Raw genomic sequence first — 26323 nt, forward strand, 5'->3', positions numbered from 1 at the left:
TATTAATACGTGATTATATTATGAGCCGTTTTAAAAGAATAAATGCTAACAATATTGTCGATTTTTTAGTGCCCTCTGGAAGTCGTTAGGTGAAACATATATAAATATATAATGGCGATTTTATAGTTTTCTTGTTCTTAATTGAAATTATTAAATTTCTGATGCTAATATTTATTAACTAAAAGTTTAATATTAATTAATTTTTAAATTTCGATATTCTTGTTTGTTTAAATTACTTCATCAATTACATCGCAATTTCACTTAATTATAATAAAAATTAACTACTGTATATATANAACCATAGAAATGATTTTATAACTAGCTGGATATTAGAATTATAAGTTATCTTAGTCCCTACATTATACATACATATATATATATATATATTTTTTTTTTTCGTTGATCTTTATTTATTTTAGAAAATTATTTAGGTGATAAACTAAAATGGCGGTATATAAGTTGTTCCGAAAATGACCACAGAATGGCGCTCAACATTACTGCGATTGTATTTGTTTATTTATTTTTGACTATGTGGATCCTCAGAGGGGTTGAATTGGATTGGTATCAAACAACGCAACACATGAATGATTTTCCAAGGAGAAGATGCCTCCCGAGAGAATTTTTTTGGGAAAATTTCTTTTATTTAGGTGTAGAAAACCCGGAAAAATCCACATGGCTAGTTAGGCGCAAACCCGCGACCAGTTTTCAGTAGTTTTATCCACTCGGGAATTGGAAGATTTGTGTTGAGACGACACAGCAACTACTAATTTCAATAGTAATTTCTTGCATTGACAATTGCTAGAAATTTGAATGAAATTCAATCGTAAAGCCATTTAGATTCACGAAATTGTATGTCGAGCCTAAAGGCGATAGTTGTGAAATTAGGACACTGCAACCCTTAATGAGTTGTCACTGTATATAGAATTATCCAGGATATGCAGAGTAGATTTTCGCGGCGAAAAGTTTGGTGGTAAAACTTATCATTGCGGACTGTAGAGCGGCGAGCGGCAAAAATACGTATCATGTGCATAATTCACATGTGCTACGGGTGAATGTTAAGTAAAATATTGTTCATAGCTTATGGAATGCCATTCGAATTACTTCTCCCTTATGCAATTACCATAAACAACGGCGAGAATTAATTAAATGTCTTTATCGTTTCGAGTTTTGTATTGTTTCTCACAATTATTGTGTTTTCTTGCCGCTAGCAGCGCGAAAGTCCGCAGTGGTCAATTTTAGAAATTTTCCGCTCTTACTGAAGCGTCAATGGTATAACAGCCGTATCATACTAAATGAGGCTTAAGGATAGAATACAATAGTATCTACGCAGTGATACAATAAAACGTAACACTGTCTCCTAAATTTAAATTAAAAATTTATTTATTTCTACATATTAAATTTCTCACGAGATGGCGGCCTGATCGCCTATCGCAAGCCAAATTGCTTCGTATCTAATTATAAAAATTAGCTTTATTATAGCCCGCTAAATAAAACGAGAATTAAATCAGTATTTATAAACAATCCTTTAAAAATGAGTAAAATTTCACTTTTAAAAAAGAATTTTAAATGTTTACAGGTGACTGCATAGCAAAACTTACGCCTCAAAGCGACTGCAGTGCTCGAAGTGGCAGAAATATTTATCACTCCACTTTCGCATCGTTACAATTATTGGTAGCTGAGAGATCGGTGTGTATCTATGTTAAATATACATATTATTTAAATATTTTTGCATTAAAACATGTACTAAATACAGTAGAGCGTCGTTTATCCGAATCAATTGGGAACTGGAGTTATTCGGATAACTTATTCTTCGGATAACCGATTATGTACGAAAAAATACATTAACCTATCCAATGTTGAAATTTTTCTCCATTACGTGTCGCTTCGCGTTGAATTTTCGTCGATGTTAAGCCTAATGTAAACTTTTTAAAATAATAATCGTGGCTATTGTATCGTTAAAAATTATTTCTTTATTTTTTACAAACAAAATAAATACAGTATATTGAAAAATATAAAAACAAAAAAAAAAATATACTTTAGAAGTTAATCTAGTATCAAAAACGTTCGATTTAGCATGANAAAAAAAAAAAACCCAACAAACAATATCACATCTCAACATAAACGTTGTAATAATCATAAAGAAGTGTTTCTGCAGTGTTATAACACTAAATAATGTACTAGATAATTGTATTAGTCGAAGAAGAAATGCAGTAAAACGTTTTTTTCCTTTCGGACATCCTCCTTTAGTATCAATTTCTAGCGATTATCTAGAGAATAAAGATTTAACACTCTGGCAAAGAGCCACGTTAGACTACAGTAAAATTAAGTAATACATGGATCCATCAGAAAGCTTTTAAACAGAGAAGGAAGAAAACTAAACGCATCAACTTTACATTCTTGGTTACATAAATCAAGATTAAATGTAAACAATAAAAAAAAAACAATAGATTTAAATCAATTTTTCTCTGATAATAAACGTCCATAAAGAGCATTTTTTTTCAAATCTTGTTTATGACACTTTAAAAGTTTCGAAGATCTTCAGTAATTTGTTGTTTATATAAATGATTTAAGAGGCTTAGAGGAGTTGTTTTATCAAGATAGTCTAGTTCTTTATATCTTTAAATAATTTACTATACGCTCTCACCTCTGATAGAATTTAGAACACTCGATTTGTCTTCAGAAGGAGTTACTTTTAACCACATCTGAAAATAAGCTTAACGTTTACACTCCTATTCTTCTCAACTTTAAAGATGAAAGAGAAGAGATAAGTCTAAATATCTGTAAAGAAGCTCAAGATTATTAAGACGTTGGGGGCAATTTTTTGGCTGAATTTCTTGAAATTTTATCACTTTTTATTTAAATTATGATACGGGCCAACGTAGATAAAGCATTGTAATGTCTAAAAATAGATATTTTTATACAAATATAGCATCTAATCGACTAATTATGCGCCATATTCCTAGTTGAAGAGAAACAACTATCGGTGGCTTAACATGTTTCAAATCGTTATTTTAATTAATATTTAATTGTTTTATATAAATGTATTATATTTTTGAAGAAAGAAAATGATTTTTTATGTAAAAATAATTAAATTTAATTCATTTAACCTGTAAATTTTCTTTAATAATGTATATTCTTATCCTCCCCGATAATGAAGGTGCTCTGCATTGATCTCGTTGTAAACCCTTCAAATATAAAGCATAATATGTTCTAGAAAGGTATAATTAACTAAAATACTACCTTCTATTAAAAGTATCGCCATATAAACTCTAGTTTTCTGTCCATAGAAATGAATTATAAGTCTTGGTGTCCACGAATATACAAGATGGCGGCCGCCATTTTGTACCATTGAGTTATATGAAACTAATCTTTTACATTGTTTATCGTGTTTAAACACTTAAATAAATGTATTTAATTAGAATTTATTAAAATTTACTTGGATTTATGGAAATGCATCAAAACTTAAGACCCAGAACGACGCCATTTTTTTGTCCACTAAACAATATGTAATTTTAAATAATATCTAAATTTAGTTTTAAAATGTAGAAATAATTTAAAATTTAATTAATTTTTAAAGTGTGCGAATTTTATTAAAGATGGTTAAAGGCACCATTTTGAAACAGAATTTTTCAAAATGGCGCTTGGACAGTTTTATCTATAGTTGTAAGTTTCATTTTTAAAAGTTTTTGATTGGTTTATTAAAAATTTGAATAGTCGAATGAAAAAAATTCTAAAATTCCCAAGACTAATTAAAAAATTTTTATTTGAATTTTCAACTGTAAATGCAGTTTCTTCTTTATTTCTTCTGTTCATCTTAAAATCCTTGTTGCTCAGCATCAAAATTGATGCTGAGCAACAAGAGCAACATTACTTAATGCAACAATCTTGAGATGATGCTGAGAGCAACAAGAGCAACAATCTTGATGCTGAGCAACATTACTCAGCATCAAGATTGATGCTGAGTAATGTTAAGATAATTCAAATACTCTCATTTATTTTATTTATTTTTATATCATTTTAAAGAGAAATTTTCTACATTTTCCCACTTTTTAACTACAGATTCAGCTCATCCATTAGAAGATAACTGTATTACTCCTTAGTGCATCGTAAGATGGAGAAGGGATGATAAACAAGATACACTTCAATAAACGTGAATCACTTTAGAAAAATACCCAAAATATATAAAAATAATCTCAAATCTTAAGAATAACATTAAGATTTAATAGAAAATTATGGAAGAAGATTAATTTTAACTCCATTAATAAGTGAGATTAGCATCAACATTCTCCATCTTCTCCTTAATCTCAATATCCAGATATTAACTGTTATGCTAAAATTCTCAACTTAATTGCCCTGTAATTAATTTTGTATCATATTTTCATGTAAGGTAACATAAAAATATTGTAAAAAAACGATAGAAAACGTTTTAATGATTAAATTCGAACGTTTGAGCATTAGAAAACGTTGTTTTCAATGATCTCTCTTTTTATTTTATATATTTTCTACGTTATTAAATATGGAAAACGTTGAAAGTAAGAGGAGAAACGTACAGATTTATAAGCGTAAATCATAATTTATATTTATTGATGACAGAAATATTAACAAAAAAAAAAAAAACCCAACAAACAATATCACATCTCAACATAAACGTTGTAATAATCATAAAGAAGTGTTTCTGCAGTGTTATAACACTAAATAATGTACTAGATAATTGTATTAGTCGAAGAAGAAATGCAGTAAAACGTTTTTTTCCTTTCGGACATCCTCCTTTAGTATCAATTTCTAGCGATTATCTAGAGAATAAAGATTTAACACTCTGGCAAAGAGCCACGTTAGACTACAGTAAAATTAAGTAATACATGGATCCATCAGAAAGCTTTTAAACAGAGAAGGAAGAAAACTAAACGCATCAACTTTACATTCTTGGTTACATAAATCAAGATTAAATGTAAACAATAAAAAAAAAACAATAGATTTAAATCAATTTTTCTCTGATAATAAACGTCCATAAAGAGCATTTTTTTTCAAATCTTGTTTATGACACTTTAAAAGTTTCGAAGATCTTCAGTAATTTGTTGTTTATATAAATGATTTAAGAGGCTTAGAGGAGTTGTTTTATCAAGATAGTCTAGTTCTTTATATCTTTAAATAATTTACTATACGCTCTCACCTCTGATAGAATTTAGAACACTCGATTTGTCTTCAGAAGGAGTTACTTTTAACCACATCTGAAAATAAGCTTAACGTTTACACTCCTATTCTTCTCAACTTTAAAGATGAAGAGTAGGAGAGTGCATGTCTATCAGGGATGAAGTATCAGATTGCACACTTCTAGAGATTAAAGGATGTTAGAATGATTGAAGGGGTGTGTTAGATTATGGAGAATGTTAGTTTGAGCATCCTCTAGAATTGTATTAAAGCAGAAGTTGTGAGATATACTTCCGCAGGAGAGGTGTAAAAAGAATGGAGAAAAGCGGAGAGGATGCAGAAATCTTCCATAAAACCTGAAAGTAAACTTAGTAGTTGCACTTCTAATCCTTCTCCTACTGTCCTCGTTATGCCCTCATCTTCTGCTTTAATGCACTTTTAGAGGATGTGCAAATTATCTCTCCATCATTAGTGGGTATTTAATCTAATACTTTTAATAGAGATTTTATAATCTAGCATTCTTTTCCACTAATGTGTGTCTCTGAGACACCATTTCTGCAACTTTGCTGTATCATTCTAGCATTCTTACTCTCAAGAAGTGTGCAGAGTAATACTCGTCATTACTTCTTCATCTTTAAATTTGTGAAATTCTAATATTCTTCACGCCTGACAAGCGTGAAATCTGATATTACCTGTAGGAGATGTGAAATCTGGCATTCTTCACTTCATACTTTAGGTGTGTAGTAACTTTTCTATACTCAGCAAATACAATATACATTTAAATAAATAAAGTAATTATTTCTGTTGTAATTATAAGAGAGACTTTTTAGGAGGAGGAAAACTTCTTTATTTCTTGAACAAGAGCCTTTTTTTCTCACACCTCACCATTAAAATGATGTGTTAAACTGTGTTAAAAAAGCATCAATTATAACACTTCGCTTACTTCTCTGTAATTGTTTAATGAACGTATTATCCAATAACGTTTTTTCTTATCATTCAATTACTCATCCTTCTCAATTTTTCATGCCTTCAGGCTATCAAATTCACAAATTTTGTGCCCGAATATGCTGCTCCACTTGATTAATGGATAGACTTAAAATCGGCTTGACTTGTACATAAATTGGCTCTTAAAACGGAAAAGTTTTGCGCTATTTTTGTACAGATTATTACAAATTCTAAGATAGAACTCGGATACGAGTTTGAAATTTTGAAATTTCGGCATAAAATAAGATTTTTTAATGACTAAATTAGCATAGGAGGATGGCAGAGAGATGAAGAAAAGAAAGATAAATTCGTTTAAATATTGAAAAAAAATCATTAAAAGTTTTAAATTAATTTGGTTATTTATGCTTAAAAATAGAAATTTTTAAGATTATTTTACATTTTTCTTAAAAAAAAATTCGAAAATATTTTTAGAAATTTGGGATTGTAAGAGGTAGCCAAACAGAGAGGAAGAGCGAGAGGAGAGAGAGAAAGAGAGAGAGATGCTGAGTTTAAGCATTAAAAAACTGTGAAAAAATAAAAAAATTATTAAATAAATTTATACAAAGAAAAATACATTAAAAGTTTTTAGAAATATCCAGAAAATATTAAAAATTATAAAATAATTTTTTCTAGCTAAATGTTTAACGTAGCATCACATTGTTAATTTCATACAAAGCAGAGAATCAGAATAAAATTAATTCTGAATAGATGAAAAAAAATGAAAATTTTCATTAATTAAAATAAAAACTTAATTTTATATAAAGAACATTCTACTTTTTTTATATATTACAATTAATTTACTTAAAAAAAGTATGTATGGTACTGAAAAATCAATTTTGTAAACCAAATTCCCAAGATTCTGAGTGAATTTCTTGATAAATAAGCTTTGTACAGACAAACAGATTAACGAATTAAAATAAAGAAGAGTAGAAAGAAGTGAAGAAAGGTAAATTTTTCAATAGAAGTAACACAATTATGCAAAATAATAAAGAAAAAAACCCGCATTTTATATGGAAAGATGTAGCAAGATCCTATTAAAATCAGCATCAGCGATATTTATCCTAAACGATTCTTTCACTTTAATGGTTTATTTGTTTAGCAAAGATTGTGTTTAAGAGTTTAATCCCCTTTAAAGATCTCTATAAATATATGATTATAGAAAAAAACCGATCAGATAAACAAACAGGAAATTACTTCTTTAATAAGGGTAATATATATTTTTAATAGCGTTTATTATGGAAATGGATTAAAGAAGGCTCTAAATAACGCTTTAAAAGAAGTATAAAGTAATAAAAATCTAACAAGAAAACAGATTCGAACAATCTCCATCTTGGATCTTGCTCCTCTTCATCCTTCCAGCATCCTTGTTCTTTATCATAGATAACTCTAGAAACGTTGGTTAGAAGCACTTAAAATAATTCAATTACACATCTCGAGAATCGAAAAAATATATTTTAACATAAAAAAAAATGGTTCCTCTCCCAAAAAATAGTAAATTTAATCAAGTACTTATGTAAATATTGTGTCCAGAATGCGTATAATTGATACAATAAAGTGAAGTATGAATCCGAGAAAGAAAGAAATAATTTATAAATATTATTTCTTATGTAAATATTGTGTCCAGAATGCGTATAATTGATACAATAAAGTGAAGTATGAATCCGAGAAAGAAAGATGTAATTTATAAATATTATTTCTTTCGCTATGATCTGTACAAAAAAATAAATACCGAAGAAGGGTCATACAGACCCGAAATGAATTTCCATTAATAAAGCTTATATCAATAAGAATTCGTGTGATAAATTACCGGAAAAAAAGCCCAAAAACTTTAAGTTTTTTTTAAAAACATCCACAGAACCCAGTAACGGAACGATCAATTAAAATAATTCNTTCTCAACTTAATTGCCCTGTAATTAATTTTGTATCATATTTTCATGTAAGGTAACGTAAAAATATTGTAAAAAAACGATAGAAAACGTTTTAATGATTAAATTCGAACGTTTGAGCATTAGAAAACGTTGTTTTCAATGATCTCTCTTTTTATTTTATATATTTTCTACGTTATTAAATATGGAAAACGTTGAAAGTAAGAGGAGAAACGTACAGATTTATAAGCGTAAATCATAATTTATATTTATTGATGACAGAAATATTAACAAAAAAAAAAAAACCCAACAAACAATATCACATCTCAACATAAACGTTGTAATAATCATAAAGAAGTGTTTCTGCAGTGTTATAACACTAAATAATGTACTAGATAATTGTATTAGTCGAAGAAGAAATGCAGTAAAACGTTTTTTTCCTTTCGGACATCCTCCTTTAGTATCAATTTCTAGCGATTATCTAGAGAATAAAGATTTAACACTCTGGCAAAGAGCCACGTTAGACTACAGTAAAATTAAGTAATACATGGATCCATCAGAAAGCTTTTAAACAGAGAAGGAAGAAAACTAAACGCATCAACTTTACATTCTTGGTTACATAAATCAAGATTAAATGTAAACAATAAAAAAAAAACAATAGATTTAAATCAATTTTTCTCTGATAATAAACGTCCATAAAGAGCATTTTTTTTCAAATCTTGTTTATGACACTTTAAAAGTTTCGAAGATCTTCAGTAATTTGTTGTTTATATAAATGATTTAAGAGGCTTAGAGGAGTTGTTTTATCAAGATAGTCTAGTTCTTTATATCTTTAAATAATTTACTATACGCTCTCACCTCTGATAGAATTTAGAACACTCGATTTGTCTTCAGAAGGAGTTACTTTTAACCACATCTGAAAATAAGCTTAACGTTTACACTCCTATTCTTCTCAACTTTAAAGATGAAGAGTAGGAGAGTGCATGTCTATCAGGGATGAAGTATCAGATTGCACACTTCTAGAGATTAAAGGATGTTAGAATGATTGAAGGGGTGTGTTAGATTATGGAGAATGTTAGTTTGAGCATCCTCTAGAATTGTATTAAAGCAGAAGTTGTGAGATATACTTCCGCAGGAGAGGTGTAAAAAGAATGAAGAAGAAAAGCGGAGAGGATGCAGAAATCTTCCATACAATCATATCTGAAAGTAAACTTAGTAGTTGCACCGCTAATCCTCCTACTGTCCTCGTTATGCCCTCATCTTCTGCTTTAATGCACTTTTAGAGGATGTGCAAATTATCTCTCCATCATTAGTGGGTATTTAATCTAATACTTTTAATAGAGATTTTATAATCTAGCATTCTTTTCCACTAATGTGTGTCTCTGAGACACCATTTCTGCAACTTTGCTGTATCATTCTAGCATTCTTACTCTCAAGAAGTGTGCAGAGTAATACTCGTCATTACTTCTTCATCTTTAAATTTGTGAAATTCTAACATTCTTCACGCCTGACAAGCGTGAAATCTGATATTACCTGTAGGAGATGTGAAATCTGGCATTCTTCACTTCATACTTTAGGTGTGTAGTAACTTTTCTATACTCAGCAAATACAATATACATTTAAATAAATAAAGTAATTATTTCTGTTGTAATTATAAGAGAGACTTTTTAGGAGGAGGAAAACTTCTTTATTTCTTGAACAAGAGCCTTTTTTTCTCACACCTCACCATTAAAATAATGTGTTAAACTGTGTTAAAAAAGCATCAATTATAACACTTCGCTTACTTCTCTGTAATTGTTTAATGAACGTATTATCCAATAACGTTTTTTCTTATCATTCAATTACTCATCCTTCTCAATTTTTCATGCCTTCAGGCTATCAAATTCACAAATTTTGTGCCCGAATATGCTGCTCCACTTGATTAATGGATAGACTTAAAATCGGCTTGACTTGTACATAAATTGGCTCTTAAAACGGAAAAGTTTTGCGCTATTTTTGTACAGATTATTACAAATTCTAAGATAGAACTCGGATACGAGTTTGAAATTTTGAAATTTCGGCATAAAATAAGATTTTTTAATGACTAAATTAGCATAGGAGGATGGCAGAGAGATGAAGAAAAGAAAGATAAATTCGTTTAAATATTGAAAAAAAATCATTAAAAGTTTTAAATTAATTTGGAATGTAGAAATAATTTAAAATTTAATTAATTTTTAAAGTGTGCGAATTTTATTAAAGATGGTTAAAGGCACCATTTTGAAACAGAATTTTTCAAAATGGCGCTTGGACAGTTTTATCTATAGTTGTAAGTTTCATTTTTAAAAGTTTTTGATTGGTTTATTAAAAATTTGAATAGTCGAATGAAAAAAATTCTAAAATTCCCAAGACTAATTAAAAAATTTTTATTTGAATTTTCAACTGTAAATGCAGTTTCTTCTTTATTTCTTCTGTTCATCTTAAAATCCTTGTTGCTCAGCATCAAAATTGATGCTGAGCAACAAGAGCAACATTACTTAATGCAACAATCTTGAGATGATGCTGAGAGCAACAAGAGCAACAATCTTGATGCTGAGCAACATTACTCAGCATCAAGATTGATGCTGAGTAATGTTAAGATAATTCAAATACTCTCATTTATTTTATTTATTTTTATATCATTTTAAAGAGAAATTTTCTACATTTTCCCACTTTTTAACTACAGATTCAGCTCATCCATTAGAAGATAACTGTATTACTCCTTAGTGCATCGTAAGATGGAGAAGGGATGATAAACAAGATACACTTCAATAAACGTGAATCACTTTAGAAAAATACCCAAAATATATAAAAATAATCTCAAATCTTAAGAATAACATTAAGATTTAATAGAAAATTATGGAAGAAGATTAATTTTAACTCCATTAATAAGTGAGATTAGCATCAACATTCTCCATCTTCTCCTTAATCTCAATATCCAGATATTAACTGTTATGCTAAAATTCTCAACTTAATTGCCCTGTAATTAATTTTGTATCATATTTTCATGTAAGGTAACATAAAAATATTGTAAAAAAACGATAGAAAACGTTTTAATGATTAAATTCGAACGTTTGAGCATTAGAAAACGTTGTTTTCAATGATCTCTCTTTTTATTTTATATATTTTCTACGTTATTAAATATGGAAAACGTTGAAAGTAAGAGGAGAAACGTACAGATTTATAAGCGTAAATCATAATTTATATTTATTGATGACAGAAATATTAACAAAAAAAAAAAAAACCCAACAAACAATATCACATCTCAACATAAACGTTGTAATAATCATAAAGAAGTGTTTCTGCAGTGTTATAACACTAAATAATGTACTAGATAATTGTATTAGTCGAAGAAGAAATGCAGTAAAACGTTTTTTTCCTTTCGGACATCCTCCTTTAGTATCAATTTCTAGCGATTATCTAGAGAATAAAGATTTAACACTCTGGCAAAGAGCCACGTTAGACTACAGTAAAATTAAGTAATACATGGATCCATCAGAAAGCTTTTAAACAGAGAAGGAAGAAAACTAAACGCATCAACTTTACATTCTTGGTTACATAAATCAAGATTAAATGTAAACAATAAAAAAAAAACAATAGATTTAAATCAATTTTTCTCTGATAATAAACGTCCATAAAGAGCATTTTTTTTCAAATCTTGTTTATGACACTTTAAAAGTTTCGAAGATCTTCAGTAATTTGTTGTTTATATAAATGATTTAAGAGGCTTAGAGGAGTTGTTTTATCAAGATAGTCTAGTTCTTTATATCTTTAAATAATTTACTATACGCTCTCACCTCTGATAGAATTTAGAACACTCGATTTGTCTTCAGAAGGAGTTACTTTTAACCACATCTGAAAATAAGCTTAACGTTTACACTNTTCATCACAGGCACAAACTTGTGGGGATTTCAACGAAATTTGACACAATTTTTCATGAATTTGGTGTTTTTTTTTAGCCTTGAACATTATCTTAACACTCCCACAGCTTGAACTGTATATCAGATTATATATATATATATTATATATATATAAATTGACTTTCCTTAAACATCATAATGTGTTTCTTTGTTAAGAAACAGTGAAAATTTTAGAGAGTGCAGCGATTAAAAATTGTTTAACAGATGTTTGGACCTCTATTTCTTTTTATATCACCTAAAATTTTTAAATTAAAAATTCATTTAAACCTTGAAAAAACAATATGAATGCGTGAAGACTTCACACAATAGTTTCTAGGTGTACACGCAATCACCTATGATGTCTGTGTACATTATATTCATATATATATATATATATGTATATATATATATAATTATAATTATGTACAGCATATTATGTTTGTTTCTTCCTCACTGTTTTCAAGAAACACAATTGTGCACCGGGGATGAAAATTGTTCGATTTTGTGTCTCCATTTTTGTACAATTCGTGGGGGAATTTTTGGTGTAAAATGTTGGCAGCTGTTGTGTATAATTTCGACACTTCATTGGGCAAAAAATGGCTACGTTTCCAGCATGTAGAATCCATAACGAGCCATAAATTGAGCACAGATTTTATTTTTGGCACAGAATTCATCACTTATCTATCAGCATCCGTTCTCTTGTAGGAATCCTGCTGATCCATTTCTTCTATCAAGGTTAGGTTCATCTTGATCTCTAGCGTGTACACTCACAGAGTGCGATACAGAAACTACTGTGGCAGCTTTGTTCCACACTAGTTCCCTCCCCGATTCATCTCTTGTGCTGCCAACAGAATTATAGGTTACTGTACTACAGGGTGTCTGATTAGCTAATTCAACATCACCTTGCATCTCACCTGCAGACATCTCTCTGTAATGGGCAGTGGCAATTGGGGTGGGTTTGACTGAATACACGATCACACCAGTAACAACGAGTACAAATGATAAACTGTACAACCAGTGAAACTGTAAAATAAAAAAAGAAGGAGAAGAGAAAAACACGTTAAGAACTTTCCTACGTGGTATCTACTTTATAATATACTTAACAGTAAGAATACGCGAAAAAATAATAGTTAATGACAACTTAATTTGGAATTAAATTCCTTCCGTGTAATAATTCTTCGTTATTGTTAACTGAAATAAATAAAAAAATTTCAAAAATTTAACTGAAAATAATCACATGATACAATTTGGTAATCGTTGAATTGATGCTGCCTCGTAGGGAAGACCGGGAGCATTCTAATTGCTGATCATGCAGATGATTAGAATCATAAAAGTCATTTAAAAAATTGGATTTCGGCAAATTCAGCAATATAAGCCAAATTAATGGTCATATATAAATCATGATAATTAATAGATAACGTGTAAGCATACTTTACTATTGTTTGCAATACTTCTATGTATATTTAACATAGTTTTGACAAACATATTTAATTTTTGTATTATTTAATTTTATGTTTTTCTTAAAGCTATTATATTAGACTCTATTCTCATTAATTGTGTTTATTTCAAACGATTACCATAATGAGAATTAGTGATTTTTTTTCCTTTCACTTTTTCGAGACAACGCTCTTTCTATTCTTTATTTTAACAATGTTTTGTTTTAAAGGTATGAGCAGTTGCTGCTCTATCTTACAATTATTGATCTCACTCATTGTTACGATTAAGTGTGGCGTATATTGTTACGATTCTGCATTGCTCTCGTCTATTGTTACACAGCTAATCTCATGCATTATTCCGAATAAGTTACTGAATTGATTTAACTATTTATTCGCTATTATATAACAATATTAACCGAGACCTATTTATAGTAGCATAAATTTTGTAATTACTATCAAGGGTGTTAATCTTTATGTAGTTGTACAAGTATTTTCAGTGTATAAATGCGAAAAATTTCTATAAAATACAGAGGAATGTAGTTACTACTCCATATTATTTCATGCCATTATCAAAGAAATTATTTTGAACGCATTATTTTGTGCTCATATAAATTATTCCATGCAAATACTACTACTACAATATTTTAAAAGTTATATTTAGTTTTATAAAAAATATTGTAAATACTAATAACGAGTAAAATCTTCATTAAGCCCGACTCCACTCGCGATACGAGAAGTGACTCCCCTCTATCTCCCCACCCCTCGGCTTTTAACCACCAAAATTTAAGAGCATCGATGCCCCTAATACACAAACCTTCCTGCATAATTTCTCAAAGTTTCGACAAAAGGCATGGAAGTATTCGAGCTTTAAAGTGGGTGAACAAAATCATTCCCCGCATACACACGAAAACACAAAGGAACAAAAATACACACTAACATCCCTAAATAAAGAAAAATTCCCCAAATTTGTTTGCATTTCTCGACGTTTGAAGATCGCTCCAAGTCCAAAAATGTAAACATTCATTGTTTACATTCATTATGTAACAAAAGAAAAGGGGAAGATTTTTGGTGTAAAAAATTTCAAATTTGATTTTCGTTAGCATAATAAAGACTTATAAATCGAAAAGCACATTTATTCTTTTATAATCGAAAATAAATACCTAAATTGAACGAAATGCATAAATTTCATGGAGTTTACTCGTTCCACTTGTCATCAATTTTTGTAATTTTTTCTCTTTTTTTTTTAAGTAAATCAATTTGTAAAATGTATTTTTTTAAACTTGATTTTGAACATGTTTGTTGCATGTAAAACGATTTTTATTTTACGTAAAAATAAATGAAATTTTTAGCATTTATTTGTGCACGCAACGTTATCTTTCTATTCATTTCGCAGTCCTCAAACAAAGTATTCCTCTTAAAAAATTTATTAAAAAAAAAAAATACGTACGTCCTGTCTGTCGCTTTTATCTTCCTGAGATAGTAGTTTGTTTTTTTGAAGGGAATTTCTATAATAAACTCGATTTTTCGACTGTTTTTAACGGATTTATTCGTATAATAACGTACTTTATATCATAAAAGTCATACTTATTACGTTTAAATTGTATTTTCTGGTGTAGAAAAATGAGTTCAGAGATTTAGTGCACATTTATGCTCTTTTTTTGTAATATAAACGTCTGTTGCTCATGTTTATATGTACAAATAAGCATTTCTAACAGCTCTTGCTCATATATAAGTGTATATAAAGTTGCTTCTCCTGTTTATGTGTGAAAAGAAGCATTCATATCAGCTTCTGCTCATATATGTGTATATATAACAATGCTGTTCTAGCTCATATCTTGATGCTTATAATAGTTCTCCAGCTCATATGTAAATGCTTATAACTCTGCTTCTTTCGCTTATGTGCTTTAGTTTATTCATGCCATAAACACTAGTCATGTTTGCTGATAACTATGAAGGAGTGCATCATGTGTTGCACGAAATTATTAAAAACCAATCATCATTTGAATTAAATAAATTGCTAAATTTATGTTAAACTTACCTTAAAATCAAATATGTAAAGGCCAATAATAAGTGAATAAAAATCTGCAGAGAGTATGGACAGGTTAACTGCTGTGGCACTGCTTACCCTCATGACAACTGGCATGGTTATGTATAACAGGAAGAGACATCCCGCAAATCCCAACAACAAGGACACTGCAACAAACCACAATAAAACAGTATTTTTATATTATAAATTAATTTTTTAAATGTACTTTTAAACAATAGATAGAATCGTAACTTGAATCTTACAACTCGTAAAAATCTGTTAAATTTCGAGTTTTTATATAGGATAATCGTTAAGCGAGGAAAAGATGCCCCACTCTTTTGTGAAGATACGTTCTTTTAGGTTGAGGGAAATTCTGGGTATGTATGGCTTTGTTATAAAATCGTCAAAACTATTGTTAATTACTATGAGTCTAGAAGAAAGTGCAGGAGAGATGCCACTTGGAGAAAATTCCCTTTGAGGAAAGATGCCGCACTTTCCAATTAAAATTCACTTTAAAGTATTTTTACACTTGTATTTTTTAAGTAATAAAATTCACAATCCCTAAATTTCTTTCCAATTGAAATTTTCTCATTGTACACAAAAATCTGCAGAATTCTCTTAAATTTCCCGCAATTAGTGTGTAAAAATACACATCTAAGACCAGCAATACATAATATACTCGTTTTTTCCTATATTCGGCTATTTCTATATCGCGAAAAAGAAAAAAATGCTGACATATTTCTAGAAAAAAAAAAAGGAAAAGGCGAGGAGATGTCTTTGAAAAATGAAATTGAATTTTTACATCTCACTTCCAAACTTTCCTATTGAAACACGCCTTTTCCTCTGCTACAATTTTTCTTCACTCAATCATTCTTTTCCCCTTCTTTCGAGTATTTTCTCACGTGTTCAAACCAAGCGATCTTGACCTCTATCTTTCACACTTTTCCCCCTTTTATATCGCATTCGTTTCACGTATATAAAGCCACAGAACCATTCTTTCACATCTTTCCTGAAAAAAAATTCATTTGATCCCACACGTATACATTTATCCCATATAAAAACAGGAAATATGCGCAGATTTTATGTGCCCTATCCAATTTTTCAGCGTAAAAGAAGATGAATGAAGGTAAAAATCATAATGCTCTATAGAAAAACTTAACTGAGTTGGAGTTTTCATAAACGTTTTACACACCTTCTTGCCACTTTTCCCAATTTATCACAGCGACTTCTTGCCTTTCTAATACTGCCCTGCGTGTTAAAAAATAAAGTTGTATGAGGTAATATATATATATATATTATAATTTAAATAAGAAAAGTACATTTCAAGTAAAAATTACGCGTAAGATAAATTATAAAATACACACTAAATACAGAGAGAAGACGTGCGTTTTCTTACATATTAACGTGTTCACCATTAACCGAGTGGATAAACCTTTGTGCCTCATTAATGAGCTGGGTTTCTTGTGTCTAAACACCTGCACAGGAGCCAGTTTTCCATAAACTCCTCCCGGAGGCACCCCCTGATAAATCGCCTGTGTGTAGCGTTACAGATAGCTTATGTTGGTCAGGTGCAATCACTCGAGAACCAATGGTTTAATCCACTGGTGGGCCTACACTCATTAAGAATCTGTCAAGGATCTGATGAACTTGCATTAAATACAAGTGTAAACACTCCAAAATCTTCTTCAAGAAGTTAAAACCTCTTAATTGAAACACGTATCAAGCATGTAAATTAATACAGCTGTGATCCAATTATTCACCAGATAATGCTATAAAAAGGTTCGCAGAAGCTCTCAGAATTGTTCAGGATTTTCAGTATACCTGCTGTTTAGAGGTTTTCGAACGAATGTGTTATGTTCTCATGTCTGGCAGAGCTACAAACGAGCATTTACCAGCAAGATAATGCTCGACCGCATGGTTTCCCAGGAATGTTTATCAAGTGCCACACTTCCTTGGCTTGCTCGATGTCTAGATTTGTGGGATGCCATCTTTGGCTACACTGTTTATGAAGTATGTAAAGCAGGAGTTGCAACGTTTGTAGAAAAGAATCTGTTGCAGGATAGCGTAAGATGCTTGTATGTTTCCATGCCCAACCGTATTGCCGCATATATCCAGGATAAGAGGTCCTATAAGATACTAGAAGTTCCTTAATTTTATTTAATGCAATCCTATGGATTTTAATTTGTGTATTTAAGAAACATTAACGTGAGAAGGGATCCATAGGCTTCGTTCGGACCTAAGAGTATGATACTAAAGAACTGAAAAACCCGTGTTCTGATATAAAACAAAATAAAAATGTAAACATTTATTTTCATTAAATAAAATTTTTTACTTGCAATAATTAAATAAAATTATCAAGAAAGAATGTGTCGCAAGTTACTTTCACATCTGGAGAAACTTCAACCATTCGAAGTAAAATTGCAATATTATTTAAGCGTAAACGTTACAAGATATCCTCATTAAAGCGGAAAATCTAATTATAATAATAATACATATATATTTTTTTCTCACAAGTCATTCTATCCAGAAATGTTACGGGCAAAGAAAGTTCCCATTCAATTTCCGGTTTCGCTAGTAAGAACGCAGCCAAACCGGAAATTCAATGCGAACGTCCTGAAGTTGCAACACAGCAATCGATCATTCAGGCAAGCATTTAAATTGTTAAATGATAATTAAAAATATGTAATCGATAATCAGTTAACTCTAGCAGCAAATTCAAAGTCCGGCATTAATTAATATGGATTAATGATGAATTATTTTTGTTTACTTTGTTGCATGGCATTTTTCTTCCTTTTTGTAACTTCTTTAAGTTTTACTACGTTTATACACATAATTACACCTCAAACGTAAAAAAACTCATTAGTAGATCTAATAACCAGTAATATAAGTCGTTAATTATTGAAACTGCAGATTTAGAAAAAAAATTTAAAATATCTCCACTAGATGGCGCTTTTTATTCTTCGATTGCAAACAAAATACGCAAGGTGGCGCTTTAGAACAAAAATATTTACTTACTCCGATAGGTGGCGCTTTAGAACTATAACTGCTTACTTACGCCACAGGGTGGATCTTTAGAATTATAACTATTTACTAATTCCGTAAGGTGGCGCCTTAGAACTATAATTATTTACTTACTCCACGAGGTGGAGCTTCAGAATTGTTATTATGTGCTAACTCTACGAGATGAATTTCGTACTAGCATTGCAAATAATCACTATCTCCGCAAGGTAGCGTTTCAGAACGGCAATTATATAATAACACCACAAAGTGAGAAGGCTTTAGATTGCAATTACTTCACTAATTCGGAAAGGTGGAGCTTTAGAAATGCAATTATATTTACTAACTCTGAAAGTTGACGCTTCAGAACTGCAAATTACTCGACCGTTTCCGCAAGGTGGCGCTTCATAGCCGAAACTTCTTGGCTAATTCGTCTAGGTGGCGTTTCGGAATGGCAATTGCCGAGCGCCACCTTGCGGAATTAGTTTACGGCACGATTTGTTAACCATAATCTGCGGTTTAAAATCGGGGCGAGCGGATAAATGGATTATTTTGTAGATAATCGATTTAATTTAACAGCGCTTAATATAATTTTAACATGCGTCCTATTGATAATAGCCTATCTGTATGTTCAAGCGGCACATTTAAAGACGATTTAAAGTTGAATTTACGTAAACAAATTAAGTTAAAAGTTGTAAAATTGTCATACAAATTAAATATTTCACTTTTAACTATAAATTTATTTTTTACCCCCCTGAATTTTATTAAAATCACTTTTATTGACAGTTAATTAATTGCATTCTCTCCATCAAATTTTTAATTATAACGAAAATATTGATGAACTCGACGATGATGCAGGACATCAATTTCTATAAAGATGCGAGCTTTTTAAGGTATAATAATTGAAATATTTATTAAAATAATTGCAATTTATCCAAGATATAATCAGGAGGAAGTATTGTATTGCTTGGTATTTTAGATAGAAATCAAATTGCATACCTTCACCCGGAAGAAGATTCTTCAAGAACCATCAACAGAACCAATATAAACGTGACTTAACATGGTAAATATATAAAATTTAAGTGAAGAAAAAGATATATTTATAATGAAATATGCTTTTTGTATGATTTTTTTGCTTAGAATTTTAGAAAAATAATCTTCTTTAAGAGTCAGAACTCTTGAAGAAGCTCATGCAATTTGCCATGGTTTTTTTTTTTTTGAAGAATCATCAGAATAATGATTTAATATGATAGATATGTAAAATTGGAGCGAGGAAAATAATAAAGAAACAATTTTTCTACCATAAAAAAATATATTTCTCCCATTTTTTTTATTATCTAAACACTAAAAAATTACACGTAAAAAAGGATTTCATTTGAGAGCGATGCACCGCTGCATTACAAGTGAATAGAACAAAATTCGGTGGCGATCTACTGTTAACAAAACATTCGTTTGTGGCATTCTTTGACCAGTGAATAGCAGAGAATTTCAAACATCGAATGAAAGGGAGGAATTCCAAAGATAAATTTTGCGATACCTTAACAACCGGTGCGATTTTTATGAAGGAATTTTATGTTTAACAGAGGGAAAAAAAACAACACTAGAAAGAAAGGAATCTTACCAAAGATGCGAAGTCATTAAATTACTTTTTCTTTTAAAAAAAAGAACAATGCAAAGAAGAGGAAGAAGAAGAAGAAGAGGAGGAAAAGGAGAAGGAGGAGGAGGAATTCTTTTGGATTTGTACAATTGTCCAATTGGATTTTTTTCACGTGTATATAAATATAATTGAAGATCTGGAGTGTCAGAAGAGGAAATATCGCGTTAATGATACGCCTGGAATTCTGTACAGTCCACAATGATTTATGTAACATTTTGAATTGTTATAAGGTAAAAAGAATGAAGTAAATCACTATTGTCTAGTGATAAGGATTTGGAATTTTAATGTCGTTTATGAGGGAAAGTAACTGCGTATCTATAAATTGCACACCGACTTGAAGAAAATGCCAAGGAGAATTTATTATGGACATTTCGATTGTTATGGCTTTTCCTTTTTTTTTTTCATTTTTTTTTTCATTTTTTATTGAGGGAATGTGCGAAGAATATTTCTTTAATGAAGAATAATATAAATTTACTTTAAAATGATAAATAAATTGAAAGATCTCCAGTGCTTTTGAATGGTTTCTTGGTATTATGTACCCTAACAGCTTCTCTCCTGCGACCCAATGTGGAGGAACGGATAAAACCACTTATTCTATTGACATAAAGGGCAATTTCTTACTACAGTTTATGACAGATTGTTTTGGGGCCCCCTGTTAATGGAGGCCCCAAAACAATCTGTCATAAACTGTAGTAAGAATATCGAAATTTAAATCTGATGCCATAACTGGGACCCTATCATATCGGTGTGATTCAAGAGCAGCGCAGAACTTAACTATGAGAAAACTTGAATCTTTCTCCACTTCTGGTATTCACGTAAGCAAAGACCTCACGTTATGAGTCCATAGCTAAGGACCTCACGTTTTAACGTGTATCATTATTTGGCGGAGAGGAAGGGCCTGTTATATATCAAGTCCAAGTCTATCCCTGTCTCTTCCTCATCTTCAACTGCTCCAGTTTTCTCTATTCCATCATCAAAGATGCCCATAAAATCGCCCATATAACTGTGAAAAGGCCCCAGGGACGATTTGAACGTAAATTAAACAAGCTGCAGCTTAGAGCCTCATATTTTAACACGTATCATTACTTCGTAGAGGGTAAGGGCCTCTTATATATTACAGTTTAGCTTGGAAAAGTCTGTGTTTACAGTGTACTTTTCCTAATCTTCTGACCAAATTTATCACCCAAATCTATGCAAATTTTTAACGTAGTCGCATGCATAAATACCTAATGATTACTAGGAGGCCTCATAAGATCAGGGAAACCTTATATTTTTCCACGTATCAATCGATAAAGTAGCAAATATTCAAAGTAATCTTCTGTTAATTACAGTGAAGTGGATTAGAAGTCCTCGTTTGATTTTAATTAGAAAAAAAAATGAATAAAAATCGATGAGAAATTCATTAATTACTTCATATTAATTCTTTTATTTTATATTTATTAATTAATACAACTTTTCTAATTATTAATTGCTTAAAAATTCGTTTTGAATGAGACAATCCTAATTAATTGACCATATCAACTTATATAATTAATTATAATTAAAATGTATATATAAATTGTAATTTCCTGGTTTCATAATTTTAAAATTTAATTTTAATTTTTACTTTTTCCTTAAAAATTACATTTTTTTTGGAGATTTTTCTAAGTCTTAAACCATTGATCACTAGTCACATTTACGTGTTGATTTTAAGTTAAATTTTAATTTTATAATTGAAAATTGTTGAAATATTAAAATTTTATAAGGAAATTTCAATCTTTCTGTACAAAATTTGCGAATTTCTTTTACTAAAAAGTAAAAAAAATCAATTATTTTTCTATGGTTTGTTACATTCCTCTGCCTACGACACGTACATATGTTATAATTTCTACAGTTTTAATTAAAAACTGTGTAAATATTAAAATTATTTTAAAATAAATTTAATTTTTAATACGAAATTTATAATTTTTTTGACTAAAATAGCTAAAAAATCAATTATTTTTACATAATTTTAAAGCGTATCGGAGTATAACCCACAGCAATTTTCCTATTAATATCATTCTTAATAATAATATTTTACTTATAAAATGTAAAAATTAATAAATTTAACACAAAATGTTAAAGTTTTCTTTACAAAAAAAAATTTTTTTAATAAAAAAATGACCCAACAAACCGAAAATTCTTCAAGTTTTCATGCCTTGTTCTCATTGCTTCTAACTCTAACTTTAGTCTTTAATTGACCAATTGTAAAATATTAATTAAAATTTAAACTAAAAAATTTAATTTTTTATCAACAATTCAAGTTTATGCAATTTTTTAAGGTCGAACTTTTGTAATTTCTTCAATTTTTTGCTTTAAATACTCTATTTTTAAGCGCTCTCGAGAGTAAACTATGAGAGAAAAACTAAAAAAATTAGTATTAAAATTTACGATTTTTGAAATAAAAATCCACTTTTTAATATAAATTTAAGTATAAAATGCATTTTTTTCTAAATTAAGAAAATATATTTTTAAAAAATTCAGATTATTCTAGATTCTGATCTCCAGCATCCCTTCGGATGCTGGAGATCAGAATCTTAATCATACAGCTACTTGACTTACAGAGAGCGCCATTTCTACTCCTAGTGAGCATTTTTCGGTACTATTTCTTTACATTTAGAGTCATAAATGATCCAAATATTTATATAATTTTTACTACTAAGTTTTGAGTACAATTTAATTATATATAAATTTGATTAAAGTTGAATATGGCAAGAAAAATTGGAAAAATGTTTAAAAATTTCGGGATAAAATTTATAATTTTATTATATTTTAATTTGTTTTAACTGTAAGGTTAAGGAATTTAAGAAAAATCAAAAAAATAGTGCTGAAAATATGCAAAAATTCACAAAAATGATTGCAGATAAAGTGGTGGATGTCTACTCTCATTTTGCTTAATTGTAGCCAAAATAAGATAAGAGGAACCACAAAAAGTTTGTAAATTAACTTCACGGGGCTAAATTTAAATGAAACAAAGGCAATTTTTAGTTAATTTTCCCCCAATTTTCCTCAAAACTCAAGCATCTTGACTTCTAAAAGTAGCCACGTCTCAGCATTGACATCGATATTTTTTAGACAGAAAAATCAGTTATATGGAGAAGTTTAGAGGCCACAAACACTCAAAAAAAGACACGACTTCTTCTACAGAGTAAATGGATAGAAGTGGTTTTCGCTATATTTCTTGTACAGTTCAGAGAAACATCTGACAGCTTCGAGAGAATTGGTTACGAAGAACGATTGATTGACATCACTAGTGAAAGAAACAATGCATTTTTACAGCTAAAATAGTTCGAAAATACTGAATTTTAGACAGTTTGGTTACCAATTTCTATCTTTTCTTCTAGTTTTTTAAAATTGATTTTTGTATCCACTTTCATTTAAATTCTTTCATTCAAATTTGCTATGCATATTTGTATAGAAAACAATTTAATGATTAGCTCATATGAAAACAATTTAATGAGTAAAAGATGCTCTTCAGCATCTTTTAATCATTAAATTGGATAAATACTGTTTTCTAGCATCTCCTTATCCTCGTTCGGAGAAAGGATGCTGATGCTCTCCAGCATCACTTGTTCTCAGGAGATGCTCCAGAAGAGCATCTTTAGCGAATTTTCTTTATAGAATTATAAAAATACGTACAATTTAATACACTAAAATTATGATTTTTTTGCTTTACTTCCTCAATTTCTGCACCGTTTCATCTAAAGAAAGAGAGAGAATCCCATCTTTCTCCACGTAACAAATCAAACAATAAACGCATTTTGTACGATAACATGTGAAACTTGGCAAATTATTTTGTGAAAATAAGCATTTAGAATCCATAATTAATCTATTTTATACTTACTTAAGGGTGTAAGACAAATAAAAGTAATAAAAATCGCATCGAATGTATGACATATTAAAAGGATGTTCATCTCCTAAGTGATGCGGATCACGTAGAAGAAAATCGAATTCACAATCGAATTCATGAGAAAATTAATTTATATATAAGGTCAGGAATCGTCATATGTGGCATAGAAGAAGAAGGAGAACTTATCGATCTTGAAGATGTAGAGGTGATAACTGTAAAAAAAAAATCAAGAGCATCTCTCATCCAAGTGAAGATCGAGAGATGCTGGAGAGCATCCTTCATCAGATGCTGGAGAACTTATTCAGCATCCAAAGATATAATCTATTAAATTTTCTAACGGTTCCTTCTATAAAATAATCAACACTAGACACGGATAATATAAATCTGGATGCGATAAATCTAAAAAAAATCACCATCCAGATCACTGGAAGCTTCCAAAATGGTAATTTTGCAAGCGGTTTTTTAGAAATTTAGGATAAGTAACGTCTATAAAAGTGATATATTTTGAAAAATAGAGCGTCTATAGACATTTCTATACCTAAAAAGCCTTATTTTTTCATAGAAATCTGTTCTATATATCGATTTTTAGAAGGTTGCCTACGTTTAATCCTATACGATTTGCTTTTTGGAATAATTTAGTAGAGCTAAGTCTTTGTTTGATGAAGAAAGAGTAGGATAATGCTGTTTGTATATGTATTTCTAGATAAAAAAAATTATATTATCTGCTTCAAACAAAGACGTTTTGATGGTTTAAAGTGGTTTTTTTGGACTAGAATAATAAAATCGAAGGTAGAGGTAAAGAAGAAACAATGCGAGTTATTTCATTTAAGTGGGAAAAGTTCGCAAAATTTCATGAAATAACGCAAATTTCAATCCAAAAAAAAACAGAATTTAAAATGATTTTTTTGATTCTCAGTAGAAAATTCTTGAGTTAAAATCGTGTTTCACAACGTTGTTTGATCGTTATTAATGATGCTTTGATATGAGATTCTGTAGTTTTTATCTGCCAATTTTAAATGTGTCTGTCTGTCTGTCTGTTTGGAAGTTCAAAGACGTTGTCTGAATAGGGTAGACTTAGGATAAGATGGGCAAAGATAGAATCATTTGCATCTTTATCTGTCGTTATCATTTTATTTAATACGATGTATAAGGATAGGATATAACTAATCCTTAATAGTTTCTCTCCTAACTAGAAGAATGTAGTTGATTAAATAGAACAAATTTATCATCTAGTTTTCTTATTCTATTCATAGGAACGAGTAAGAGTAGTGTAAAATCCTTCTCGTTCCTAGAGGAGGATTCTTCTCTAGAGGGGCATATCTTTCAGAAAAGGATAAAATCCCTGTTATCACTTCGTTCCTATCTTTTCTAGAGGATCATATACTTCAGAAAATGACAGGATCCTTGTTATCTCTTCTTTCCTGCTTTCTCTAGAGGAGCATATCCTTCAGAAAATGATAGAATCGTTTGTATTGTATCTTTGTTATCCTTATTATTAGAGGAGGACAAAGAAAGAATAGAATTAGAATCAATACTATCCTTACGACATTAACCATCCTTATCTTATCTATAAGAAAGGATAAGATGTGAAGAGATTCTCTCTTATCATCCTATTAATATCTATAGGAATAACTAAGGATCCCTTTTATTATATCTGTAGAAATAGATAAGGATCAATGTGATAGGATCTACCGAATCTTCATCCTTATCCCTATAAATAGGGATGGATAAGAACAGGAGAGAACCTGGCCATTCCTAGCTGCTCGTGTAGTTAAAATGGAAAGGAGCGTGTAAGAAATAATCAGACTAGTCACACCGTTTGTCTGATCGCAATATCTTGTTTAAATTACAAAAAATATAGCATAGGAGAGACGAGAAAGATCGGGAGGAGAAAGAGGAGGATGCGGTATTAAAACGAAGCAAACGGAAAATCGGGAGAATCAGAGAAAATTCCGAGAAGACAAAGAAATTTTTCACTTTCCGGAATATATTTCCGGAATTCCTTGTAAGCTTTTCTTTGATTGTGGAATTCTAAAGCGCTTCTTAACGCATCCTTCATTTTAGTATCTTAACAATTACTGGTTATAAACAAAAGAAAATGGCCTATTACTCGTTTATAGCGTCACATTCGTTAGAACGATAAAAAAGATGAAGATAAGTGAAAATTTAGAAGGATTCTCTATAGATTTACATGTTTAAAAGTGGTTAACGGGGTAAAGTTTCATATACGAGTGGATAAGAGGGTGAAATTTAGTGCATGATTAGATAGTGAAGACGAATTCAAGTGGATAAGGAAGACGAAAAACGGAAGAAAAATCGATATTCAAGTGAATTAACCATTGATGAATAATAGTCCATGTAGACGAGGGAGACGAAAATGGGCGGAAGTTGATTCAGGTGAGTGAAGAAGACGATTGAAAATGGATAA

At 30.0% G+C, this 26323-nt stretch overlaps 1 protein-coding gene across 2 annotated transcripts in view; it reads right to left on the reverse strand.

Moving 5' to 3' along the window:
* Positions 1-11894: 11894 nt before the first annotated feature.
* The window catches only part of LOC111639119 (solute carrier family 35 member F1-like), a 49133-nt gene continuing 34704 nt past the window's right edge, over positions 11895-26323 (reverse strand). Inside the window, exons 4-7 of one of the 2 annotated variants that reach the window (XM_023384900.1) lie at positions 16566-16621; positions 15386-15540; positions 12826-12934; positions 12594-12752 (exon numbers count right to left, since the gene is read on the reverse strand). In XM_023384900.1, the coding sequence (XP_023240668.1) occupies positions 12724-12752; positions 12826-12934; positions 15386-15540; positions 16566-16621 (349 nt within the window). In that variant the 3' untranslated portion in view covers positions 12594-12723. Of the gene's footprint in view, positions 12935-15385; positions 15541-16565; positions 16622-26323 lie in introns of both variants that reach the window. The other variant, XM_023384899.1, reaches the window with a different exon arrangement.

Source organism: Centruroides sculpturatus, unplaced genomic scaffold, assembly GCF_000671375.1.
Source record: "Centruroides sculpturatus isolate CEXI.00-Female unplaced genomic scaffold, Cexi_2.0 scaffold1334, whole genome shotgun sequence".
In the NCBI taxonomy this organism is placed as follows: domain Eukaryota; kingdom Metazoa; phylum Arthropoda; class Arachnida; order Scorpiones; family Buthidae; genus Centruroides; species Centruroides sculpturatus.